Source organism: Bufo gargarizans, chromosome 8 (genome assembly GCF_014858855.1).
Source record: "Bufo gargarizans isolate SCDJY-AF-19 chromosome 8, ASM1485885v1, whole genome shotgun sequence".
NCBI classification, from domain to species: Eukaryota; Metazoa; Chordata; class Amphibia; order Anura; family Bufonidae; genus Bufo; species Bufo gargarizans.
This window is the reverse complement of record NC_058087.1, coordinates 169,783,573-169,810,752: the sequence shown is the minus strand read 5'-3', so window position 1 is coordinate 169,810,752 and position 27,180 is coordinate 169,783,573. Positions and strand designations below refer to the sequence as shown.

Genomic DNA, 27,180 nt, shown 5'->3' with positions numbered 1-27,180 from the left:
TATTGTTTACTGCATTGTTATTGTATGTATATTTGGGTTTTTATCTTCTATTTGAATTTTTTTTTATTTTTTTATTGCAATGCACTATTGTGTATTAAATCTAAAAATTTATAAGTTCCTTCCTTGTTGTCTTATAGAACTTGCTCTTTTGAAGGGAATAACGTTACCGGTAGTGTTTCAGAGGATTTTAGGTCCTATATAGATAACGTGTGTTAATTTGAGGTTGAGAGAATATGTGAGTATAGGCCCCTATTGCCTTATAGTATAGGTGGTGGCAGCAATTGCGATAGAACATATTGGCGTGTTAGAATCTGGGAGAGTAAGTTAGCATAATTCCATCCTCTAGAATAGGTGGGTGGGAATTTGTGGTAAATTGATGAGCTCACTAGTATAATTCATCCCCGTGACGTGACCCGAGAGTAGGGATCGTCACAATCTAGTAGAATGATATCCTTTTTCCCCATATTTAGAGCTTTGTCCAGAGCTTAGGTCAAAGGTTGTTAATGGATACTGACTGTCAGACATATAGTCTGCTTTTAGATATACTACTTTAATACCATCTACCAAAGCACTTAATCTTCTTTCTCCAGATTAGGTAATTAGTTCCAAACATTAACTTTTTACACATTGGTATATCCCACCTTATTCTATATATTTAATAAAAAATAAATAAAATACATACTAATACATTTCAATGGGTATATACTTAAACAATATATAATGAATATAGTTTGGATATGATAGTACAGGTTTTATATTTTACCTCCAATTAATTAAAGAAATAAGCATATAGATGTTGCATATAATACCATTATTGCCACTATTATCACTACAATGAATAGTAAAGTTACATCAGGCAACTTTTTAAATAAACCCCTTTTCTATTGATTTGGGGGGGGGGGGGGGGAATTCATTAGAACATTCCATTCCTGGTTCATTATCTTTTGTAGAGGCCTGAACTATCTTTATGGTACCGGTCTGGGTCCCCCACAATTTACAATATGAGAATTGTTTGTTTATTCCTGATTCTTCTAAGTTTTTGTCCAAACAGCAAAAACTCTCCTTGACCTTCTATCAAGCAGACAAAATGGCTACCATAATGCCCGGATACCAATCTGTGAATTAATATGTATAGGCCTTTAACAGATTTCTTTCTGCCCAATATTTCTGACAGATCCCTTGTCTCTATCTTATATCACATGCTAGCTAAAATGAGCAGAAATCAGTGCTACCATCCACCGGACATGTTTCACTGCTGAGGCAGTGTCATCAGGGGAAGCAGGATAATGGCTCGGGGCCAGAGTCAGCACCTGGTATATTCGGGCAAGTGCAGGGGCCCACTGCACTGTGGTGTGCCAAGGGGGGGCGGTCCAGCTCTCAGGGGGCTGCTATGACACTACCATCAATACAGATGGCAGCGCTCATTGCTGGAGTGCAGGGGAGCCGGTGGTCCTTTCACTAACCGCAGCGCCTTCTCTCCTCCCGGCCCAGCGATGCCGTCATGATGTGTGTCTCACTGCTGCAACGGGCCGAAGGGGAGAGCGCGCAGGGAGATGAGCTGCGGTTAGTGAATGAAAGGACTGCTGGCTCCCCTGCGCTCCAGCAATGATGGGTGTGTGAGGGGGCCACTGTGGGGTCATTGTACTGTGTGAGGGCACCATTCCTGAGCTCTATTTTCTGCATGTACTTTCTCCCATTTACTTCTCTGGCAACTTGCTCGAAAAAGGTCATGTTTGACTGAAACCTCACTTGAATGTGAAGTTGCCTTATGACTAAAGATTGAATTCTGCATACCATCGGAGTGCTGTTTATATCTACTACTTATATTGGGCTGGGAAGCCATAACAACTAGCACCTAAGACAGAGTAGACAAGAGTGCCATGCCATTCCTACACCATTAAGTATCTAATAAAGCATGCCCACTACATATAGGGTAGGGCTCCTACATCATAGTGGCGTGGTGGGCCACTTATCATGTAATACATTGGAACTGCCATTCGTTTCAATCAGCCATAAGGACTCTCCTCTTCACCCCTCCAATTAGTCTGCATCAACTGTACCTGCCTATTAGGATTAAAAGAGTTTTCCAAGACTTAAATGCTGATGACCTATTCTCTAGATAGGTCTTCAATATCTTATCGGTGGGGGTACGACACCCAAGACCCCTGCCCGATCAGCTCTTGTGAGCACCGCTGTCTTCTCCCTGCTCCCCAAGCACAGCGCCGTACACAGTATAGTGGCCGTGCTTGGTATCTCGCTCAGCCCCATTCTCTTCTATAGGGCTTAGCTGCGCCTAGGCCGCGTGAGCGATTAACGTGACGTCACATGACTGAGGCAAAGCTGAGAGAAGGGCACTACTTTGAGTGCCGGTGCCTTCTCAAACATCGGCAGGGGTCCTCGGACCACCACAATCAGTTTCTGATAACCTATGCAGAGGATAGGTCATTTAGTATTTAAGTCTCGGAAAACGTCTCTTGATGGCTACATGTTGCTTGTGCTACTGTGAGCAGCTTGTGTTACCATGCCCTGCATCAAGACCAGCAGTGTTCATCAACTCCAGTCCTCGGGGCCCACCTTCCGGTCATGATTTGAGAATACCCCACAGAATAAATACCTGTGGGAAGTCCTGATTGATGCATTAACACTAATTATATCACTTGCTCAATACTAAGGAAATTCCAAAAACTTGATCCTGAGGACTGGAATTGAAGAACACTGGTCTATAGGATGTCATTGATTGGCAATTGCTAAGGGAGCTGGCAGCAGCAGATCTTGATTTGTGCACTCAGCGTGGCAGAGCCTTCCTCAGACATCCATTAATAACCTCAATGATGGTATGCCAAGGCGTGTAAGTGTGTGTATTTCTGCGTGTGGAGCGCTTTCTCCATACTGAATAAATCGAGATGTTTTGAATTTTTTGTTACCATTTTATTTTTTGATCATTTACATATCATTAGCCATGTCTATTGATCCTGTGATTTCCATAATTTCATGACTTTTCCTTTTGTGTTTCAGTTTCAATGTTGAGGACTGTAATTTGTAAGGCATGTAAAATAATTTACAAATCCAGTCTGAGAAATATAAAATCAGACAATTTAATAATTTCTGTGTGTTCTCTTAATAGGGGGTTAAAGAGACCAGAACTAAGCCTAAATCCGTCAAGTGTGCAACTTCTGCAAACAAAATTGGGGGAAAATTACAAAAAGAAATTATGCAAAGTTTGCATTTCTAACCTTATTAAAGAAGAGCAACTATCATGGAATAATTTAAATCTTTGATCCACAAAGATGTTAAATTCTCCCTAGCCTCCTTGAGGGATCCCAGTCTAAGGGCTCGTTCACATGTACGTGTGCTGCCCGTTGCCGTATTGCGGACCGCATTTGCGGATCCACAATACACTGGCACTGTTCTGTGTGCATTCCGCATCACAGATGCGAACCCATTCACTTCAATAGGTCCGGAGATACGGAATACTATGGAAGCACTACAGACTGCTTTCTGGGGATTTCGTTCTGTGCCTCCGCACCACAAAAAGATAGCACATACTAGGGATCGACCGATTATCGGATTTACCGATATTTTCGGCCGATATTCAGGATTTTGAACACTATCGGTATCGGCATCTATTTTGCCGATATTCCGATAGTGTATGGGGAACACAGATCGCGCTGCTGACGGCGCTCTCCGTGTTCCCTCAGCAGCACAGGGGAGAAGGAAGCAGTGTCTCCTCCCCCTGTGCTGCTCCTGCCGCTGCCGCCAATGTAAGGACAGGACACAGGAGGAGGGGAGGAGCTATGGCCACTGCTCCACCAATGAAGATTAATCTATCATTCATTCATATACAGGAGGCGGGAGCTGCAGGATCACATAGCCGGCTCCCGGCCTCTATGAGCTGTAGCTGCGATCTGCGGTAGTTAACTCCTCAGGTGCCGCGGATCGCAGCTACTGCTCATAGAGGTCGGGAGCCGGCTATGTGATCCTGCAGCCAGCTCCCGCCTCTTGTATATGAATAAATGTGAGATTAAGCTTCATTGGTGGCGCAGTGCGCCCCCCCCCCAAGCCCCCAGTATCAGACATTGGTGGCGCAGTGCGCCCCCCTCCAGTGGTGGCGCATAGGGCCCCCCCACCCCAGTCGCAGTGCGCCCCTCCACAGGATCCCCTCTCCCTTGCTCCTCCGATCGGAGCCCCAGCAGTGTAATGCTGGGGCTCCGATCGGTTACCATTGCAGCCAGGACGCTATTGAAGCCCTGGCTGCCATGATAAGCTCCATGCTGCTGTGTGCACAAAGCACAGAGCAGCAGGGACAGTGTGAGCTCCTATTCACCCTGATAGAGATCTATCAGGGTGAATAGGACAAGGGTTCTAGTCCCTAAGGGGACTAAAAGTAAAAAAAAAAACAAAAAAAACACCAATATTAAATATAAATGAAAAAGAAAGATTTACAAAAAAAATAAAAAATACACATTAACAATAAACATTCATTTTCAGCAGATTTGTGGGAATTTTCATTTTTTTTCAAAAATAAAAATTTCCCAGAATATCGGTATAAATTATCGGCTATCTGCCTGAAAGTTAACAAATTATCGGTATCGGCCCTAAAAAAATCAATATCGGTCGATCCCTAGCACATACTCTATCTTTTTGCGGAACAGAGGGATTGCGGACCCAGTCAAGTGAATGGGTCCACGATCACCATACGGCTGGGCCACAGTCGGTGTTTTTTAGCGATTAAATCATCTTATTTTTGGATTCAAGACATTTTTTTTTCAGTGACTATCTTCGAGCTGAGAGGATGAGATTTTTGACACTTAGGCGCCTCTTCATATAGATTTATTTCCCCCGATGTCCTCTTGCACTGATAGGAGAGGCCGGCGAAATAGGATATTTCATTGTGATTTTCTTATTTTATTAACGATGCAGCGGCAGGGTGAGAACACAGAAAGCGCACAGACGGCCCGCACTTTCTGCATCAGCTCTGACATATTGGGGTAATTTTTCAGGAATTTCTGCACCACCAAATTCAGCACATACACCAGGCAAGGGATGTGCGTCAAAACGGCTGGGCCCAGAGCTGCTACGAGATTTTGCCCATTATCGCACACCACCAGACCGGGCTTGAGGCTGACTGGCACCAACCACTAATTGGTCTTTTGTTCAAGGCCCGTCTACAGCTCCTGCGCGGTGTGAGGTTTGTCTCCCAAACAGATACGTTTCAAAATTGCCTGCTGTCGTTTACCCCTGGCTGTGCTGAAGTTGGTGGTGAAGGTGTTACGCTGACCGGATGAGGAGGCAGTAGAGGATGAGGAAGCAGAGTAGGAGGAGGCAAAGAGAAATGTCCTGCAATCCTCGGTGGTGGAAGGACATGCTCCAAACTGCTATCCGCCTCAGGCCCAGCCGCCACTGCATTTACCCAGTGTGCTGTTAGGGAGATATAACGTCCCTGACCGTGCTTACTGGTCCACGTATCCGTAGTTATGTGGACCTTGCCACAGATGGCGTTGCGCAGTGCACACCTGATTTTGTCCCCCCACTTGGTTGTGCAGGGAAGGGATGGCTCACCTGTAAAAGTAGTGGCGGCTGGGCACAGCGTACTGTGGGACAGCCACCGCCATCAGATTCTTAAAACTGTCTGTGTCCACCAGACGGAATGATAGCATTTCAAAGGCCAGGAATTTGGAAATGCTGGCATTCGCGGGTGGGTAGGGGGGTACTTCCTCTTTCACTTCAGTGTTTGGGAGATGCTTGGTGACCCAGGTGGTGGCGTTGCTGCCACATCCTCTGTTTGTGGGGTGGCAGGTGGCACTGTCACTCCAGAGGGGGATGAAGAGGCAGAAAAGGAAGCAGGAGGAGCCAGAGACCTTTCTTGGTTTTTGAGGTGTCTATCCACTGCAGTTCATGCTTTGCATGCAGGTGCCTGGTCATGCAGGTTGTGCTCAGGTTTAGAACGCTTATGCCTCGCTTCAGGCTCTGATTGCACAGCGTGCAAACCACTCGTGTCTTGTCGTCAGCACATTGTCTAAAGAACTGCCACGCCAGGGAACTCCTTGGAGCTGGCTTTGGTGTGCTCGGTGCCCTGCTGCGGTGGGAAGTAGGAGGCGTACTGTCTAGAGGATGGCCGCTCCGCTTTTGCACCCTGCTCCCTCTTCTGCTGTACTAGTGGCTCTGTGCGACCACCGCCTCTTCCTCCTAACTACACAGGTCACTCGCATGACCTTGATTCCATGTGGGGTCGAGGACCTCATCGTCCTTCACATCATCTTCCACTCACTCTTCACCCCTGCCCTCCTTGTCGGTCTGCAGAAAGCCGCAGCAGTTGGCACCTGTGTTTTGTCATCATCCGAGACGTGCTGCGGTGGTCCTCCCATGTTCTCATCCTGAAACATAAGTGGTTGGGCATTGGTGCACTCAATCTCTTCCACTTCTGGGGCAGGGCTATGTGGATGGCCATGGAAAACTCTGCCAGCAGAGTCATCAAAAAGCAGAAGATTGCTGCATGACTTGCAGCTCACACTGCTTTGCTGATTTGCAAGGGGATGAGGTGAAAGACTGATGGCCATGGGCTGCAGGTTCTAACTCTGATCTTTCAGCAGGGGACAGGGTGGGCGACAATGTGAAGGAACTGGAGGCACTGTCGGCTACCAAATCTACTATCGACTGTACTTGTTCTGGCCTCCCCGTTCGTAGAGCCGCATTCGGCCCTACCAAATAACGCTGAAGGTTCTGTCGCCTACTCGCACCTGAGGAAGGTGTTTCACTTGGCCGTGTTGCTGGCACAGATCGACCAAGTCCTCTCCCTGCAACAGGAGCTCCACCAGCAGCCCAACGACAGGGCCACGTCCCTTGTTTGACGCTCTCCTAATTATTTGCGGTCACTTACCGAAGTAACAGACGTTTTTACTAAATTAAGTTCCTTCTGAACAATACAGAGCAGGGTTTGCTGGGTTGATGTCACCCAACAATGGAACAGATGAATTTTAGTAATTTAGGTCCCTGTCACCTAGGCAGAGCAGGTTTTTTTTTAAAGGGGAAAAATTGGTTAATGTCACCCAACAATGGAACAGACGAGTTTTTTAAACTTATTGCCCAGTTTGCAGGCAGCAAAGGTACCGTATTTTTCGCCCTATAAGACGCACATTCCCCCCACCCCCACCCCAAAATGGAGCTGTTAGAGCATCTTATGGGGTGAATATATGGGGGAAAAAACATGTCCGGCATTACAGTAGTGTACCTTCCGTTCTGTGATGATCAAAGAGCCAGCCGCGCTGCTGGTGCTTGGTGATTGCCGAAGGAGCTGGATGCGCTGCGGGTATTCAATGGCAGGTACCGGGCGCCGCTGTGATGCAAGGGATGGTTGCCTCTGTGGAAGGGACTGGCCGGCCTCAGCAAGTGCTGTGTGGTCAAGACCGCCGGCCCGAAGCCTTGCTATGAAGTTCAGGAGCAGGCAGACGAGGGGCAGGGCAGACTTTTCTGTCACACATTCCTGCTCCACCTCTCAGTCCTCACACTGCCTGCTCCTGACTACGTGCTCATGGCTGAGCAGAGCTGTGCCCTGACAGAGATTCTCTAAGGTAACCCTAATGACCCCTCCTAATAAATTCAATCCCCCAATAAAGTGACCCCCTTATTAATATTAAAATATTGGTATATTATTTTATTAAAAATTTTAACACACCTTTTTGTTCAAAATTTTCTCCTATAAATATTTTTTCCTATTTTCGCCCTATAAAACCTAGGTGCGTCTTATAGGGCAAAAAATACAGTAGTTTATTGCCACAATTTTTTTTTCTCTTATACACAATGAAATAGATGGATTTAACTGTATTTCTTTAACTACCAGAAATGCAGCACATGGCAAAAAGTACTTTATTGCCCCCAAAAAGGGTTTCTTTAACCATAAATGAAACAGATTTAACTGAGATTATATTTAAATTTCACAAATTAAGTACAGTTTTGTTTTTTTAATTATAAAATAGTGGATATGTCACCCCTACAATGGAACAGCTGGATTTGCTGAATTTATGTGCCTGCCTGTCACATGTCCAGGCCTTAGAAGTACTTTACAACAAAAAAATTTAATATGTCACCCCACAATGGGACAGATGGATTTAACTGATTATATTTCACTCTCAGAAATGCAGCACAGGGGTACTTACAGAAAAAAATGGCGATATGTCACCCCCTGGATCCCTGAACTCAGACGGTATTTTCCCTTCCCCATATGCAGTGCAGGTGCACTTTAAAAATGAGTATATGTCGGCCACTGAACTGCAAGAACAGGATTAAATGATTGTCCCTGGTACATATGCAGTGTTGTTGCACAAAATGGCCGCCGATGCCCACCTAATAGACGGATTAAAACTTTTTTTTTTTTTTTTTTCAGTCTCGCTGGGCTTAGAGCAGGGCACAAAAATTTTGCATTGCACCCCAAAAACAAAAAAACTCAGTAGATCGCTGACTTCACACCAAGTGCAGATATCAGAGTCTTTCCTAATCTATCCCTCACAGCAGCAGCATCCTATCCCTACAACTAGTAAGAGCAGAGTGACGTGCGGCGCTACGTGACTCCAGCTTATATAGAGGCTGGGTCACATGCTGCACCGGCCAATCACAGCCATTAATAGGCATGGCTGTGATGGCTTCTAAGAGCACAGTAGTTGAACGCTTGTTGATTGGCTGCCCTGCAGCCTTTCAACAAGCTCCATTAAATCACCGAACTTTTATGAAAAAATGTCCGGGTACAAGAAACCCTAAAGTTCAGTACGAACCCGAACTTTACAGTTTGGGTTTGCTCAACCCTAATTATAACTTATTCTGTACAGCATGATGCATGGATTATAATGTATTATACGGGATGGTGCAGGGGTTACACTGTATGTTCTTTAATGTGATAATTATCTTAGGTTTTCCTATTTCCCACCTTTGGCGCTGTGCCCAGCTCTTACCTGACCACGCTCAGCAGCTGCCAAGGCTTAGAGGGAACACTGCTTGCTGCTATCTCCTATGGTTAACCTAACGTTATCCAATGTATTAATTTCCAGGACTTGCAAAGTGTGTATTTATATTTCTTTTTAGGTAACTGAAGTGTGTTATGCCTGGTTCACCAGCAGGTGGCAGCATCAAAGGCAGAGATATCTTAGGCTACTTTCACACTCACGTTTTAGGCGGCCCCGTCATGATCTGCAAAAAATGGATCCATTACAATAATACAACTGCATGCATCCATCATGAATGGATCAGTTTGTATTATCTGTAACGTAGCCAAGACGGATCCGTCATGAACTCCATTGAAAGTCAATGTGAGACGTATCCGCCTCCCATCGTCAGAGAAAATGGATCCGTCCCCATTGACTTACATTGTGTCAGTCAGGACGGATCCGTTTGGCTCAGTTTCGTCAGACTGACACCAAAGCAGAATGGAGATGGAACGGAGTCAAACTGATGCATTGTGAGCAGATCCTGTTCCATTCAGAATGCATTAGGGCAAAACTGATCCGCTTTGGACTGCTTGTGAGAGCCCTGAACGGATCTCACAAACGGAAAGCCAAACGCGAGCGTGAAAGTAGACTTGCATAGAGTGGAACCTTTCCTTCCATTCTAACACCCCCCTCTGTGGTGTGGTGGGCGTTGCCCCACTTGCTGCCGGAAGGGAGGAGTTTAGGTTCAGTTCAGCTTACCCCCTGCTAGGGGAAGGTACAGCTTCGACGAGCCCTGTCTGGGCCAGCTTGAGCACCTTCAACTTGGCTGGATAAGGAGGCCAAAGCTGAAAGCCTCAGAGACCAGGAGTAAAGTGTTCTCTGGACAAAGCTAGAGACAGACCAGAGTAAAGAGCAAAGTACAGCCGATAGCTAAAGCTAAGTGATACAGCTATCTTAGCACAGCAGAGGCAGAGAGCGACTGATGTAGCAGAGGAGTTTTCCTGCCACAGGTAATGCCAAAGCCTGCTGGAAACCAAGACAAAGCCTGTAAATCGTTTGGAGAAAAGTTTATTCAAGTAAAGCTGTTATCAACCTCATCACATGGTCTGGACTCTATTTATTCTTCATCCCCCTACTACTACCCCCTTTTTCTGCGCTTTGGAAGGCCATGCCTGGGATTCCAGAGTATCCAGGTAAGAGCATCGTGACACGTGCACAACACCTTAAGGGACATTTAGGCTACCCTACCGAACTCTGGCATTCCTACACCTGGGTACCATCCAGTGTCATTAAAAGGGGCCCTGTGCCCTTGTTGATTCACTGCAACTGGCGTCACGACAAATATGTACTTTAAGAAACCCTAAGTTGTGCGCCTGATGATGCTGCACTTGTTTACGTTTATTTTAGCTAGCATGTGATCTAAGATGAGGACAGGGAATCCAGGACTCTGCATGTGACTGTGCACACAGCAAAGATCCCATGATTATAACACTGTACAGCAAATACGGTATTAGGATAAATCTGAATGGTACAGTTCATTATTTTCTAATGGGAATTTAATAAATTCAGTTTACTTGCTTGTTTCTGGAAGGCTGTTATACCTATGACCATTCACCTCATTAGGATTTATTTTTTTATTTTTTATTTTTTAATGTAAAATTGGAATATTTTACTTAAAAAAAATAGCTCTCTAACTTACTATTTCTATTGCGCTCCAGAGGTTCACTCACTATTCTATTGGGGAAGTCACTCTCACCAGCAGAATAGTAAGTGCAGCTCTGGAGTATAATTCAAGATGTAACTCCGGATCAGCACAGGATAAGTAATGTATGTACACAGTGACACCACTAGTGTAAACTGCAAGATGGCCTTCTGCCTGCTCAAGAGGACTCTGTGCCTGGACCCTGTGCAGAAGCCTGGCAGTCAGTGCTCACTACTGACTGTCACCAAGCTGCAGGAGCAGGGGCTGAAGGAGGGCCGCAACGTGCTCAAGTGCTTTATCCCCCAGAACCTAGACGTGTGCAAACCTCACTCTGTTACTCTGCCCCGACAGGACTCCATGAGCGACAGCCTGCAGACCTGCTACAAGTATCTGGACCAGACCAGCAGGAGCTTCGCCGCCGTCATCCAAGCCCTGGATGGAGAGCTGAGGTGGGTGAGATCTCCGTTATTCTGTACTAAATGTGGAGGTCACTGTTAAAGGGGTGGGCGCTATGAAGGTACCTGTTAAAGGGGCGGCCACTGTGAAAGTCACTGTTAAAGGGGTAGTCAATGCTAAAGGGGCAGGCACTGTGGAGGTCACTGCTATTGGGGAAAACTGTCTATCTTTTTACGACACGCGGAAACATAAAATGAAATAGATGAAATATACCCGTCCTTTTTCTGCTAGTCTCTTATATTATAAAAATGAGTTTGTCTGTCTAGACCTTCCTTATGTGCGACCAAACAACTGGACTGATCTTCACAATATTTGGCACACAGGTACATCAGGTGTCCAGGGAGGTTGTTTACCTGCATTAGCCAGTACGAAACAACCCAGCCATTTTTCTTTACTGCTTTAAGTCCGCTTTAGGCTAGGGCTACACGATGACATGCACTGCTCAGCAGACAGTATCACATAATAGACTTAGATACACAGCTCAACAGACAGTATCACACAGGATAGGATTGGAGACACAGCTCAGCAGGCAGTATCGCACATGGTAGGAGATTAGAGACACAGCTCAGCAGGCAGTATTGCACATGATAGGCAGGGGCTCTCTATTTTGCAATGTAGCTATCTTCCTGGATATGATCTTGCGGCCATTTGCAGTGTCCGCTAGGTCCTATATCAGGGACACTAGCTTTTTTTATCTATCTAAAATCAAGGATTTGAAGGTACTTGGGGACACCATTCTGACATCTTTTGACGTGTGTAGTTTATACACGTCGATTGAGCATGAGTTGGGTCTCCAGGCCGTTCAACAGGGTTTACTGACTATGCAGAGGAATGCAAAGAATTTTTGATTACACTTTTGAGATTCATCCTAACTAGGAATTTCTTATTTCAGGATGATTATTATGTTCAGTCGAGGGGGACTGCTATGGGGTTCAATGTGGTGCCCACTTATGCAAATATATACCTGACACATCTGGAAGAGAAATTCGTCTATGGGTGCCGCCACTTCAGCCATGTGCTGGTGTGGTGGTGCTACATAGACAACATTTTTTTTGGTATGGGTGAGCGCCACAGGGGACCTCATGGCGTTTCACTTGTTTCTTAATGAGATTGACTCGAGTGTCAAGTTTACCTTGCTACATTCTAAAGAAAAATTACAATTTATTGATACAGCGGTTTCCATATGTGGGCATGAATGTGTCACTGACCTATGTGAAGCCTACAGATAGGAATACATTGTTAAGGTATAAAGTCATCATCCACGACCTATGATCAAGTCTCTTCCGCTCAGTCAAATGCTGCGAGTAGCTAGGATAGTAGAAGCTGGTCCAACTAGAGAAGAGATTATCTGAAATGGCAGTGAAATTCCGCTCCAAAGGATATCCTAAGAAATTGATATCTGATAGTATATGTAAAACTAAAGAGAGAGTGGTGAATGAAGGCCCAAAGGTACCCAAAACTGCTTCTCCCAGGATTCCATTCATCACTGACTATAGTGTTAACAGTCCACATGTCTCATCTGTTGTCAGGAAACGCTGGCAAATCTTGACCAGTGGTTTGGACAATATAGATGAGTTCAGGTCTCCTCCACTTTTATCACCTAAATTTCAACTCCTACGAAAGGAGCAATTAGTCAATTCAGATGTAGGGTCCTCTAAAGTAAGTTGCAGTACGAATTGTGGCTCTACTCGTAAGGACTGTTATCCGTGCTGCAATTGTGTTAATTGCCCCTACATGATACGGGGAGAATCCTTTCTGAATCCTGTCTCTAGTAGAACGATTAGAATTCAGCAGTACTTAACGTACGATTCGACCTTTTGTAATATATTTGTTATGTCCGTGTAATCTGTGGTACGTTGGGGAAACCACTTGGGACGTCAAAACATGCCTAAACCAGCACAGTTACACGATTAGGAAACAGAAGTTGGACTTACCCGTGTCCAAACACAGCGCGATTTAAGATTTTAGAATATTCAAACAAGTATCTTTGTCTAGAAGGGGTGGAGATAGGATTATGCGTTTAAAAAGGAGAGGGCTATATTGGATTTTTGAGTTACAGACTCTTAAACCCAGAGGTCTTAATGTTGAATTTAAGGTAATATGCGCATCCCCCCCCCCCCCCCCCAACCTCTGTTGTATCCTTTCCTCTATTCTCTTGTATAAGTTTTTTTTTACATGTGCAACACTGATTTATTCTAACAGTTTTCTCTATTTGTATACAGATACACCAATGTTGGTATCATTGGATTGCCTCCTTGGAAGCTACAAGACAGCAGGACCGGACAGGCGGATGTGGATAATTATAATTTTTATTTTTTGCATTTTATGCGTATAATTGTAATAGGACATTAGATGCCACAATCAGGAATAGACCATATATTTTTTTGGAAATTGGGGTCGTAGACACACTATGCATTGCCCCTTTTTATGGAGGTGATAGTGATGTGTCTGTGTAACCCAGAATTCAATATACAGCCTTGTGAGGATGGATAGTGTTCCAGGAGTGGGATGGAGATGCATGGTCATGTAACAGTGACATTGTCCCCAGCCAGGTGACCCCCTGGGGGGCGACTTTGTGTCCCCTGGATAAGTATGTGGCCGTGAATGGTTTGGGGAGTGTGCCATGGCGTAATATACATGGCGAATACATCACCTGTAATCGATGAATAATTGATATATAAGGGTATGAGGGCAATGATGGAGGGGGATGATGGCCTGATGCTATTAGCCCAATTTATTCTAGCCCATATTCCTTTTCAAGGTGAACATTGTGGAATGAATTGCTCTGTTTTGAATGGCGGTCATGTGCCATGACCATGTGATCGGAATAATGCATCCACCTCCTTATGGGCTTGAGCATGTTCAGTTAAGACCTACTACTGGATCGCCATCTTGGCTGTGGTATCGGATGTCCCCTATGCGAGATATTAATCTCGCGGGATGAGAAGCACTCGACGCCTGTGCAGTATGGTTTCTTTGACGCTGATCAGGTCCTGCCGTCTCGAGCTACATGTGAGATTTTTTTTTTTGATAATGAGCTATTTGTTTTTTAAGCACACAATTATGTACACCTGTGATTGGATGTTTGTCAATAAAGGATAATTTATGATATGGATTATAGTAGATAAAAAAAATAATGGCTGCACACAAATATAAGCAGTAAAGCTGAGAAATGGGGATCATTCTAAATTCAAGTGGTACTATACCTACTATTGAAATCAATGGAAGCTCTTAGCGCACATTTTGATCAAACTTGTGTCGGGCCCATCCACCACGCGTCAAGGTGGCTTCCGCGGACGGGTCCCTATCACTAATATACCGCCTCTCTTGGACTTATCCAAGTCCATATTATCAGGGCAGTGAAGGAACCAGCTTCATTTGTACTTTACTCAGAAGTTCCAGTCCAAGAGAGGCGGTATATTAGTGATAGGGACCCGTCCGTGGAAGCCACCTTGACGCGTGGTGGATGGGCCTGACACAAGTTTGATCAAAATGTGCGCTAAGAGCTTCCATAGTAGGTATAGTACCACTTGAATTTAGAATGATCCCCATTTCTCAGCTTTACTGCTTATGTGTGTGCAGCCATTATTTTTTTATTTTTTTTTATTATGTTTGCCTTACGGATGTGCACCCATGACTATGATTATGTATAAGAGAATATGCCAGTCTAAACTTTCTTGTAATGGATTATAGTACACATATTTATTCATGTAATATCAGCACATTGCACTTTATATATGATTGTTTAGATATCTTTGAGAAAGAACAATGTACACTTTGTGAAATCACTTTGGAATTATGTATTTTAAATTGTTTTTAAGTATATTGACACTTAATTATGTAATCACTATGTTCAATTATGTATACTATATAAGCACTTGATTTTGCACATTGTATCATGGCTTGACAAATGCTCCATGGAGTGAGCTGAAACGTTGCTATTACATGGGTTAATAAATTACCCACTGTTTTACACCGGATACCAGTGTGCTGCCTTTTGCTCTTCTTTTGGTACAGGAGAGGATTAGATACACAGCTCAGCAGACAGTATCACACAGGATAGGATTAGATACACAGCTCAGCAGACAGTATCACACAGGATAGGATTAGATACACAGCTCAGCAGACAGTATCACACAGGATGGGGTTAGATACACAGCTCAGCAGACAGTGGGGCAGGGTGCTGTAGAGGTCACCGTTATAGGGGAAACTGTCTATCTTTTAACGACACACAGAAACTTTCAATGAAATATACCCATGCGAAGCTGGATCCTTCTGCTAGTCATATATATATATATATATATATATATATATATATATATATATATATATATATATATATATATAAATATACAAACCGGATTCCAAAAAAGTTGGGACACTAAACAAATTGTGAATAAAAACTGAATGCAATGATGTGGAGATGGCAAATGTCAATATTTTATTTGTAATAGAACGTAGATGACAGATCAAACGTTTAATCCGAGTAAATGTATCATTTTAAAGGAAAAATATGTTGATTCTAATTTTCACGGTGTCAACAAATCCCCAAAAAGTTGGGACAAGTAGCAATAAGAGGCTGGAAAAAGTAAATTTGAGCATAACGAAGAGCTGGAAGACCAATTAACACTAATTAGGTCAATTGGCAACATGATTGGGTATAAAAAGAGCTTCTCAGAGTGGCAGTGTCTCTCAGAAGCCAAGATGGGTAGAGGATCACCAATTCCCACAATGTTGCGCAGAAAGATAGTGGAGCAATATCAGAAAGGTGTTACCCAGCGAAAAATTGTAAAGACTTTGCATCTATCATCATCAACTGTGCATAACATCATCCGAAGATTCAGAGAATCTGGAACAATCTCTGTGCGTAAGGGTCAAGGCCGTAAAACCATACTGGATGCCCGTGATCTCCGGGCCCTTAAACGACACTGCACCACAAACAGGAATGCTACTGTAAAGGAAATCACAGAATGGGCTCAGGAATACTTCCAGAAACCATTGTCAGTGAACACAATCCACCGTGCCATCCGCTGTTGCCAGCTGAAACTCTACAGTGCAAAGAAGAAGCCATTTCTAAGCAAGATCCACAAGCTCAGGCGTTTTCACTGGGCCAGGGATCATTTAAAATGGAGTGTGGCAAAATGGAAGACTGTTCTGTGGTCAGACGAGTCACAATTCGAAGTTCTTTTTGGAAATCTGGGACGCCATGTCATCCAGACCAAAGAGGACAAGGACAACCCAAGTTGTTATCAACGCTCAGTTCAGAAGCCTGCATCTCTGATGGTATGGGGTTGCATGAGTGCGTGTGGCATGGGCAGCTTGCATGTCTGGAAAGGCACAATCAATGCAGAAAAATATATTCAGGTTCTAGAACAACATCTGCTCCCATCCAGACGTCATCTCTTTCAGGGAAGACCCTGCATTTTTCAACAAGATAATGCCAGACCACATTCTGCATCAATCCCAACATCATGGCTGCGTAGGAGAAGGATCCGGGTACTGAAATGGCCAGTCTGCAGTCCAGATCTTTCACCTATAGAGAACATTTGGCGCATCATAAAGAGGAAGGTGCAACAAAGAAGGCCCAAGACGATTGAACAGTTAGAGGCCTGTATTAGACAAGAATGGGAGAGCACTCCTATTTCTAAACTTGAGAAACTGGTCTCCTCGGTCCCCAGACGTCTGTTGTGTTGTAAGAAGGGGAGATGCCACACAGTGGTGAAAATGGCCTTGTCCCAACTTTTTGGGGATTTGTTGACACCATGAAATTCTGATTCAACATATTTTTCCCTTAAAATGGTACATTTTCTCAGTTTAAACTTTTGTTCCGTGATTTATGTTCTATTCTGAATAAAATATTAGAAGTTGGCACCTCCACATCATTGCATTCAGTTTTTATTCACGATTTGTATAGTGTCCCAACTTTTTTGGAATCCGGTTTGTGTGTATATGTGCGTGTGTGTATGTATGTATGTATGTATGTATATATATATATATATATATATATATATATATATATATATATCTGGACGTTCTTTATGCGCAACCAAACGACTGGACCGATCTTCACCAAATTTGGCACACAGGTGAATCGGGTGTCCAGGAAGGTGTTAGACCTTGTATCAGCTCTCAAGGACGTACCGTTCCTGAGAAATTGCCTGCATTAGCCAATATAAGCCTGCCAGCCTTTCACTTAAATCCGAACTGACATTTACAAGGTCACATGTCCCTTATTAGCCAATAGAAGCTCGCAGGTCCTACTCCAGGTTGCCATAACAACTGATCACAGGTTTTAGCAGTTCGCAGGTCCTTAAATATTCAGTCATATGTTGTATGACGATAAAACTACACTGCTACATGCATGGGGGGCAGGGGCCACTATTAAACGGACACTCACATTGGAGTTCACTATTAAAGGAACGGGCAATGTGGAGGTCACTGTCAAAGGAGTGGGATGCTGTGAAACTCACTGTTAGGGTCCATTCACACGTCCGTATGTGTTTTGCGGCTCCGCAAAACACGGACACTGGCAAAGTGCGCAATTGCGGACAAGAATAGGAAATGTTCTATTTTTTGCAGATCCGGAAGTGCAGATGCAGACAGCACATTCCGGCCCCATTGAAAATTAATGGGTCTGCACCTGTTCCGCAAAATTGCGGAACGGATATGGACCCTTAAAGCGGATGGGCTGCTGTGGAGGTCCCATTTTAAAGTGGCAGGGCACTGTGTGGGGTGTGGGGGGGGGGGGGGGGGTCAGTGTTAAGGGGTGGGGGACTGAAGTTCACTGTTATGGGGGATTCTGTCTATCTTTTAACGACACACAAACATGAAATATACCCGTGAAAGGCCGGGTCCTTCTGCTAGTGTGTGTGTGTATGTGTATATACAGTGGAGGAAATAATTATTTGACCCCTCACTGATTTTGTAAGTTTGTCCAATGACAAAGAAATGAAAAGTCTCAGAACAGTATCATTTCAATGGTAGGTTTATTGTAACAGTGGCAGATAGCACATCAAAAGGAAAATTTAAAAAATAACTTTAAATAAAAGATAGCAACTGATTTGCATTTCATTGAGTGAAATAAGTATTTGAACCCTCTAACAAAAAAAGACTTAATACTTGGTGGAAAAACCCTTGTTTGCAAGCACAGAGGTCAAACGTTTCTTGTAATTGATGACCAAGTTTGCGCACATTTTAGGAGGAATGTTGGTCCACTCCTCTTTGCAGATCATCTCTAAATCCCTAAGGTTTCGAGGCTGTCTCTGTGCAACTCTGAGCTTGAGCTCCCTCCATAGGTTTTCGATTGGATTAAGGTCCGGAGACTGACTAGGCCACTCCATGACCTTAATGTGCTTCTTCTTGAGCCACTCCTTTGTTGCCTTTGCTGTATGTTTTGGGTCATTGTCGTGCTGGAACACCCATCCACGACCCATTTTCAGTTTCCTGGCAGAGGGAAGGAGGTTGTCGCTCAGGATTTCACGATACATGGCTCCGTCCATTTTCCCGTTTATGCGAATAAGTTGTCCTGTGCCCTTAGCAGAAAAACACCCCCAAAGCAAAATGTTTCCACCCCCATGCTTGACGGTGGGGACGGTGTTTTGGGGGTCATAGGCAGCATTTTTCTTCCTCCAAACACAGCGAGTTGAGTTAATGCCAAAGAGCTCTATTTTGGTCTCATCAGACCACAGCACCTTCTCCCAGTCACTCTCTGAATCATTCAGGTGTTCATTGGCAAACTTCAGACGGGCCTGCACATGTGCCTTCCTGAGCAGGGGGACCTTGCGAGCCCTGCAGGATTTTAATCCATTGCGGTGTAATGTGTTTCCAATGGTTTTCTTGGTGACTGTGGTCCCTGCTAATTTGAGGTCATTAACTAACTCCTCCCGTGTAGTTCTAGGATGCTTTTTCACCTTTCTCAGAACCATTGACACCCCACGAGGTGAGATCTTGCGTGGAGCCCCAGAGCGAGGTCGATTGATGGTCATTTTGTGCTCCTTCCATTTTCGAACAATCGCACCAACAGTTGTCACCTTCTCTCCCAGCTTCTTGCTAATGGTTTTGTAGCCCATTCCAGCCTTGTGCAGGTCTACAATTTTGTCTCTGACATCCTTGGACAGCTCTTTGGTCTTTCCCATGTTGGAGAGTTTGGAGTCTGCTTGATTGATTGATTCTGTGGACAGGTGTCTTTTATACAGGTGACTAGTTAAGACAGGTGTCCTTAATGAGGGTGACTAATTGAGTAGAAGTGTCTAACCACTCTGTGGGAGCCAGAACTCTTAATGGTTGGTAGGGGTTCAAATACTTATTTCACTCAATGAAATGCAAATCAGTTGCTATCTTTTATTTAAAGTTATTTTTTCGATTTTCCTTTTGATGTGCTATCTGCCACTGTTACAATAAACCTACCATTGAAATGATACTGTTCTGAGACTTTTCATTTCTTTGTCATTGGACAAACTTACAAAATCAGTGAGGGGTCAAATAATTATTTCCGCCACTGTATATATATATATATATATATATATATATATATATCCAGAAATAGGACAGCACTCCAAGACTTGAAAAAACGGTGTCTTTATTCACCCATGTGAACCAGTAGCAACGTAAGAAATACAAGCTTGTGCCTTCCTTAATTAGTACTCGAATAATCAGGTGACCAATGAAAATACAGATCAAAAACATGTGACCAATTAACATGTGAAGACCATTTACCTAATTGATTCATGTGAACAATTACATATGAAAAATATCTTAACACTTGATACATAAGATTGCACATATTTGTGTTACATCCAAACTGTCACGGCAGACGAGCACTCAGACACACAGATACACCAACAACCACGGCTCTAGGCGATAAACAGGGGAAGGGTCACCTCCTAGCTAATCCCTGACCTCTCTCCCTGCACTGCTCAGCCCACATTCAGACCTTGGTGGTAGGAATGATGTGTCCCTGTGCCTGGGCTAAAAAACCCTAGATTCCTTGAGATGGTGAAAAGGGGAAATAGGAGCAGCCTGCTCGCACAGAACCTGGATGGGAGAGATGACACAAACACAACCTAGACAGCAAACAACAAAAACTGAAACCACACTTATCTTTTCTGAGCTGGAACAGACAACCTTCCTTCCTTGCTTGCTTCCAAGGCCAGACTGATTTCTATAACCCGCTCAGAGCACTGGAATTGAGAGCCATTTAAACTAATGACCCCACCCAGTGCACCTGATGGGAGGCGGATCCAGCACGACTCCAAAACAAACACTAAACACGTGCTGCTATTCTGGCCGACCTCCGCACATAGTCAGAGCCGGGCATGACACAAACCCTTTACATTTGATAGTGTATTTACCAAAGTGAATATGTACATAACCACGGTGGATTTAATCAATGTGAAATTCATAAATAATATATAAATCATTAAAATAATCAACCACGTAGACTGAGAGAAAAGGGCGTTTGACTATGTCCGACAATACCGCGCGTCCATGTGAATACTGGCCAAAATTGGCATTTTTAACTAGTACTGCAGATACCACATAGTGTCAAAGACAAACCTCTCACGCCAAGTTGCGCATGCAGCCCAGCTCCACTACATCGCCAGTAACCCGGATCCGCTGTATTTCCTCTGTGGAAGCCAGCGCATGCGCATCGTGCGGCATTGAATTAGAGGTGCCATCTTTGTTTCTGGAAGGGTACCAGTATTACCAATGTATCAACCCGACTATCCGGGCCAATCAGAGAAGGATCCAACCTCCCGGATGGATCAACCTCTCCAAAGTTGTGGTCAGGTAAGGGGGACACCACACGTAAATGTGGTGTACCCCGGACCATCTCACCATTACGGTCCATAGATAGTCTAATAGGGATCTCCTATATATATCACTTGCTAGCAGAGATTAATTTGACACAAAGTGGAAACAATAACGCAGGAAAAACCATCCAGTCAATTCTATACGCATGGAACCCTGCGGACTGTCACATCTATTCAAGCTTCTATATTCGCCGTCTTCGCATCAGTCTACATGGTGTCTAAAAGGAAAAGAGAGAGTTACTCATGTGCTTGTAAATTTATACTCCACCTATAATACAGGGATTGCATTCGAAAGCATCAATCATGGAATGTCAGGCAAGCAGCCATTCAAACACATCCAGGGTTATATTCAACATTGAATCCTTTAGGTTTTAAGCTGTCTAGGGTGTATATCCACCACATTTCTTTATTTTTCAATATTTTGAGTCTGTTACCCCCTCTCCTGGGGGGAGGTACATGATCTACAATCCAGCATTTTATTTCACATTCCACATGTTTATGTTCAGTAAAATGATTCGGCACCGGTAAATCACGTCGTTTCCGACGTATGGAAAATCTATGATTATTCAATCTGGCTTTCAAATCGGTGGAAGTTTCTCCCACATATATCAGATTGCATGGGCAAATCAAAACATAAACTACAAAATTGGAGTTGCACGTCAAATGAAAATTAATGGGGTATGTCCTTCCAGTGGCAGGGTGTATGAAGCTGCGTCCTTTGCCAATATACTTGCAGTTTACGCAGCTCAGACACTGAAAACTGCCCAAACCATGTTTTGTAAATTTCATTTGATGTGTTCTCAGTTCGAGCAGACTGTGGCCCTAAACAAATTGATCCTTCAGACTGCTAGCTCTCCGGTATGATAACAGGGGAGGCAGTCTGAATTCTTGAATGTCACTGAATGTGTTCCCCAATATGCTCCAATGTCGTTTAATGATCCTACCAATAGCGGCTCAAAATATTGAAAAATAAAGAAATGTGGTGGCTATACACCCTAGACAGCATAAAGCCTAAAGGATTAAATGTTGAATATAACCCTGGATGTGTTTCAATGGCTGCTTGCCTGACATTCCATGATTGATGCTTTCGCATGCAATCCCTGTATTATAGGTGGAGTATAGATTTACAAGCACGTGAGTAACTTTCTCTTTTCCTTTTAGACACCATGTAGACTGATGCGAAACGGCGAATATAGAAGCTTGAATATGTGTGACAGTCCGTGGGGTTCCATGCGTATAGAATTGACTGGATGTTTTTTCCTGCGTTATGGTTTCCACTTTGTGTCAAATTAATCTCTGCTAGCAAGCGATGTATATGGGAGATCCCCATTAGACTATCTATGGACCGTAATGGTGAGATGGTCCGGGGTACACCACATTTACGTGTGGTGTCCCCCTTACCTGACCACAACTTTGGAGAGGTTGATCCATCTGGGAGGTTGGCCCGGATAGTCGGGTTGATACATTGGTAATACTGGTACCCTTCCAGAAACAAAGATGGCACCTCTAATTCGATGCGCATGCGCTGGCTTCCACACAGGAAATACAGCGGAGCCGGGTTACTGGCGATGTAGTGGAGCCGGGCTGCGTGCGCAACTTGGCGTGAGAGGTTTGTCTTTGACACTATGTGGTATCTGCAGTACTAGTTAAAAATGCCAATTTTGACCAGTATTCACATGGACGCTCGGTATTGTCGGACATAGTCAAACGCCCTTTTCTCTCAGTCTACGTGGTTGCTGATTTTAATGATTTATATATTATTTATGAATTTCACATTGGTTTAAATCCACCGTGGTTATGTACATATTCACTTTGGTAAATACACTATCAAATGTAAAGTGTTTGGATGTAACACAAATATGTGCAATCTTATGTATCAAGTGTTAGGATATTTTGCATATGTAATTGTTCACATGACTCAATTAGGTAAATGGTCTTCACATGTTAATTGGTCACATGTTTTTGATCTGTATGTTCATTGGTCACCTGATTATTCGAGTACTATTTAAGGAAGGCACAAGCTTGCATTTCTTTGCTTGAGAAAGGCTCAGTTGTGAGCTGAAACGTTGCTACTGCTTCACATGGGTGACTAAAGACACCGTTTTTTCAAGTCTTGGAGTGCTGTCCTATTTCTGGCATATATTAAGGGTGAGAAGCTCATTCCCTTGGACGCTGCACCTGAGCCAGTTTACTGGTGTCGCCGAATCCTCTTTTTTTCTAAAATATATATATATATTTTGGAGAGACCGCCTCCACCTCCTCAGGACAGAAAACAGGAACCAGAACTACCTTATAAAAGAGGGATCTTCCCCTTTACCTCCTGTTCTGTTTCCTGTCCTAAGGGGCAGGTGGGATCGGATCCCCTGAACAGAGTTTAATATGGAGCTGCGGGGGCCCCGGTTATGTCTAAGTGTGAGGAGGGTTAGCACGTGCAGCAGAAGACTCCTTTAGGAGCAGCTGCAGAAGTCTGGGATCCCTTCTCTCTCCCTACCCCTTCCGTTCTCCCTCCCGGGTCCTGGGGGGTTTTTGGGCTTCTGCGAACCTCTGCGGCCGTGTTCGCATGTTCGGCCACCGGCCTGCGTTCTGGATTCCTTTACTTCTGGGTTGTGGCGCGGGAGGAAGAGGAGGCTGTGGACCGGAAGGGGAGGGAGCCGGCTTGCACAAGCCGAGGAGAAAAGCCCAGCCGGCTCTGCCAAGTGGGGAAACGTGGCAGTTCCTCCATTCTGGCTTGTGTTTGTAGGAACATTGAGCAGGCTCAGCGTGCTGAAACCACCAATGATACACTGGTACCTTGGTGGGGTAAGAGGGGTTATACACCGGCATGTTTTTTTTTCATAGCATGTGCTCATGGGGTCATGTTTTGTACTTAGGTGTCAAAGGAGTCTTCCAGGAAGACCTCCATAGCAAAAGAAAGGGATGCGCTGTGTGTTAAAAGAAGCTACCTTCTGACTGGGTAAAACCCCTATGCCACGTGTGTATCGGCAAGTTAATGGAGGAGGAGGCTCCGTCTCTGATGGGCAGCATTAGGCAGATGATCCGTGAAGGGGTCAGAGAGTTGGTTAACAGTTTGATTAAAAGCCGTCCCAATACTTCTGCAGCTAAAGATTCTCCCTCCAGTGACAGTGATGTACTTTCTGGTTTGGAAGAAGGAGAATGGGTGTCATTAAATGAGTCCTCTGAGGAAGAGGCCGCAGGGAAACCACTGTTTCATGTTGAGAACACTAACTCCCTAGTCAGGGCGGTTAGAGCTACCATGGGGTTTGATGATCAGAAGTTACAGCAGTCATGTCCAGAAAAGCTGCACTCCCTTTTAAGGATATGGGTTCGCTTAAGGACCCGATGGACAAAAGAGCAGAGGTTTATTTAAAAAAGAACTGAGAGGCCTCTGCGGCGGTTTTTAGACCTGCTATTGATGCTACTTCTGTTGCTAGGTCCCTAAAAGTGTCGATAGGGGAATTAGAAACTCACATTAAGGGGGTACCATAAGGGAGCAGTTACTTACGTTCTTCTTTCCCTACTACAAATAATGTGTTAGATTTTTTTACTGGTGCTTCTGTGGACTCTAAGATTTTCCGCTAGGGCTTCCGCCTTATCTAAATCTGGCAGACAGGGATATTTGGTTAAAGGGCTGGAATAGGGATGCTAGTTCCAAGGCTAAGCTTCGTGCTAGCCATTGTTAGGGTACATTTTTATTTGGGACGGTCCTTGACGATTTACTAGAAAAGGCCTCTGACAAGAAAAAAGGCTTTCCCTCTTAGTCAGCCCCCTACGAGGTGTTTCCATCCCAGATTTATTAAAGAGAGCTTTAAGGGGAAGGAGAGAGCAAATCAGTTTACAGGAGCTGCTAGGAAAACGAAGGGGTTTCTTTTTTCCGGGTCTGATGCCTCAAAAAAGCTGTCCCAATGACGCCAGGCTCCCATTAGGAGGTCGTATGTCTGTTTTTTCCCATCAATGGCAGAAGATCTCCAACAGCCCTTGGATAAATTTGGTGATAAGGGAGGGCTTAAAACTAAGATTTCAAAGCATTCCAGGAAGGAGGTTTGTGATAACAGATTACCCTTCTGAGATGATGGCTGACTGCTTTGTGGGATCTGAAGTTTTTTCCCTATTAGAGAAAAAGGTGTTGGTAAGGGTTCCAGAGCAGGAGGTTACAAAAGGGTTTTACTCGACCCTTTTTCTTGTCAAAAAACCAAATGGCTCGTTTCGGACAATAATAAACTTAGTGTTTGAACCGGTATCTGCTGTAAGAGAGATTTCGTATGGAATCCATCAGGTCGGCTGTGAACAATCTCTTCCTAGACTGCTTTATGGCTACAATGGACCTGAGGGATGCGTACTATCATGTCTCTATCCTTCCTGGCCACCAGATGTTTGAGGGTAGCAGTCAAGGAAAGTTCTGCATCTTCAGTTCCAGGCCTTACCCTTTGGACTCTCACCGACGGCGAGGGTCTTCACGAAGATTGAATCAGAGATGATGGCCCATGTGAGGGAGAAGGAGGTTGTCATTGTACTGTATGTGGGCGATTTTCTTCTAGTTGCCCGCTCAAGACAGATTCTGGGATGGGAAGTAAACCTAGAGTAATCCAGTTTATGCCCAAGCCAGAGATGCAGCTTCTTAGGAATGATCCTGGACTCCAGTTCCCAGAGGTGCCTGTTACCCCTACAAAAAGCTATGCTTATCAGATTGAGGCTTCAGCTACTGCACTCTCATCCGTCAGTCACCCTAAAGGAAGCCAGGTCGGTGCTGGGTCTCATGACGGCCGCTATTCCAGGGGTAGAGAAGGCAAAGTATCATTCAAGGCTTCTCTAGCTTCAGATCTTTCAGGATTGGGACAGATGTCCCCTCTCTCTGGACGCAGATAGCTCTCTATCACCCCAGACTCTGAATTTCTTGGTGGCGAATGGATCTGCGAAATTTTACAGGAAGGGGTTCCTTGGCTCAGGGAAGCAGTTCTCCCTTTGACCATGGATGCAAGCCCATCTGGTTGGGGAGCCCATGTGGGGTCCCTTCTGTTGCAGGGGAGCTGGGACAGCAATTCACTATCCCAGTCACACAATTTCAATGAATTGTATGTGATCAGGATAGCCTTAGCACAGAGTCTCCCGGTTATCAAAGGCAGAAATGTGAGAGTTTACTCGGACAATAAGACAGCGGTGGCCTATATCAACCGGCAGGGAGGTACAAGGGCTCTGGGCCTCATGGGTCTCACTCATCAAATTTTTAGTCTAGCAGAAGCTTCTCTATTATCTCTTTCTGCGGTACAGACAATGTGAAAGCGGACTTCCTCAGCCGTCATCATCTAAACCAGGGAGAGTGGTCCCTAGATCAGGGGGTATTCAATCAGATTACAGCATTATGGGGGATTCCGGAGACAGATCTTTTTGCCACCAGGTCAAACAAAAAAAGACCTCCTTTTCTCTATCTCCAGGGGAGCATCTGAGAGCAGTGGATGCTTTGGCCCAATCGTAGCGGCAGGGCCTTCTTTATGCCTACACCCCCCGCTAAAGTTGTTACCAAGGGTTCTCAAGAAAATCAGAGAAGAGGGAGTTACAGTGATAGTTATAGCTCCCTTTTGGCTGAGAAGGGTTTGGTTTTCCTGGCTCCGCAAGATGTTAATAGCGAACCCCTGGGTGCTTCTGGAGTCTCAGGAGCTTCTGTCTCAGGGTCCTTTCTTTCACCCGGAGGTGAGGAATCTGCACCTGACTGTCTTGTTGTTGAAAGGGAGATTTTAAAGAAAAGAGGTCTCTCTGAGGATTCGGGTAACACTCTGTTGGCCAGTCGAAAAAAGGTCACTTCTGGGATTCACGTCCCCACCTGTCCCTTGGTTGAACTTGATGGACGTTTTGTCTTTTTTTCAACCGTATTAACTGTGTAACTATATCTATCTGAGAGTTTGGAAGGCCTTTTTACAGATTTGCCAATAAACCTGTGGGTGTGCTCAATTTTTATGACATTCAGCTTGTATTCGATTTTTTTACAAGAGGGATGGAAGAAAAAGCTTAGGTCTAGAACTTTTTAAAGGTCCAGATTTTAGCTTTAAGCACTTTGTTTGAGTTTAGGTTAGCCGAACATCCTTGGGTTAAGAGGTTTGTAATAGCAGTATCCAAGTTGTCCCCAGTCTGTAAAAGAGTTCCTCCCTGGGATTTAAATTTGGTCCTCTCTGCTCTCACTTCAGATCCCTTCGAGCCTATTAATAATATCTCCCCCAGAGATGCTCTCCCTTAAACTTGCGTTCCTTCTGGCCATTACCTCGGCAATTAGGGTGAGTGAGATCGCTGCTCTCTCGGTTGACCC

The 27,180-nt window shown here is 44.5% G+C and overlaps 1 protein-coding gene across 1 annotated transcript in view; it reads left to right on the top strand.

The window, feature by feature from the left end:
• Positions 1 to 27,180, top strand: part of LOC122944548 (squalene synthase-like) — a 68,352-nt gene that overhangs the window by 16,807 nt on the left and 24,365 nt on the right. The window contains exon 2 of the mRNA XM_044302948.1: positions 10,969 to 11,066. Within this exon, the coding sequence (XP_044158883.1) occupies positions 10,969 to 11,066 (98 nt within the window). The remainder of the gene's footprint in view (positions 1 to 10,968; positions 11,067 to 27,180) is intronic.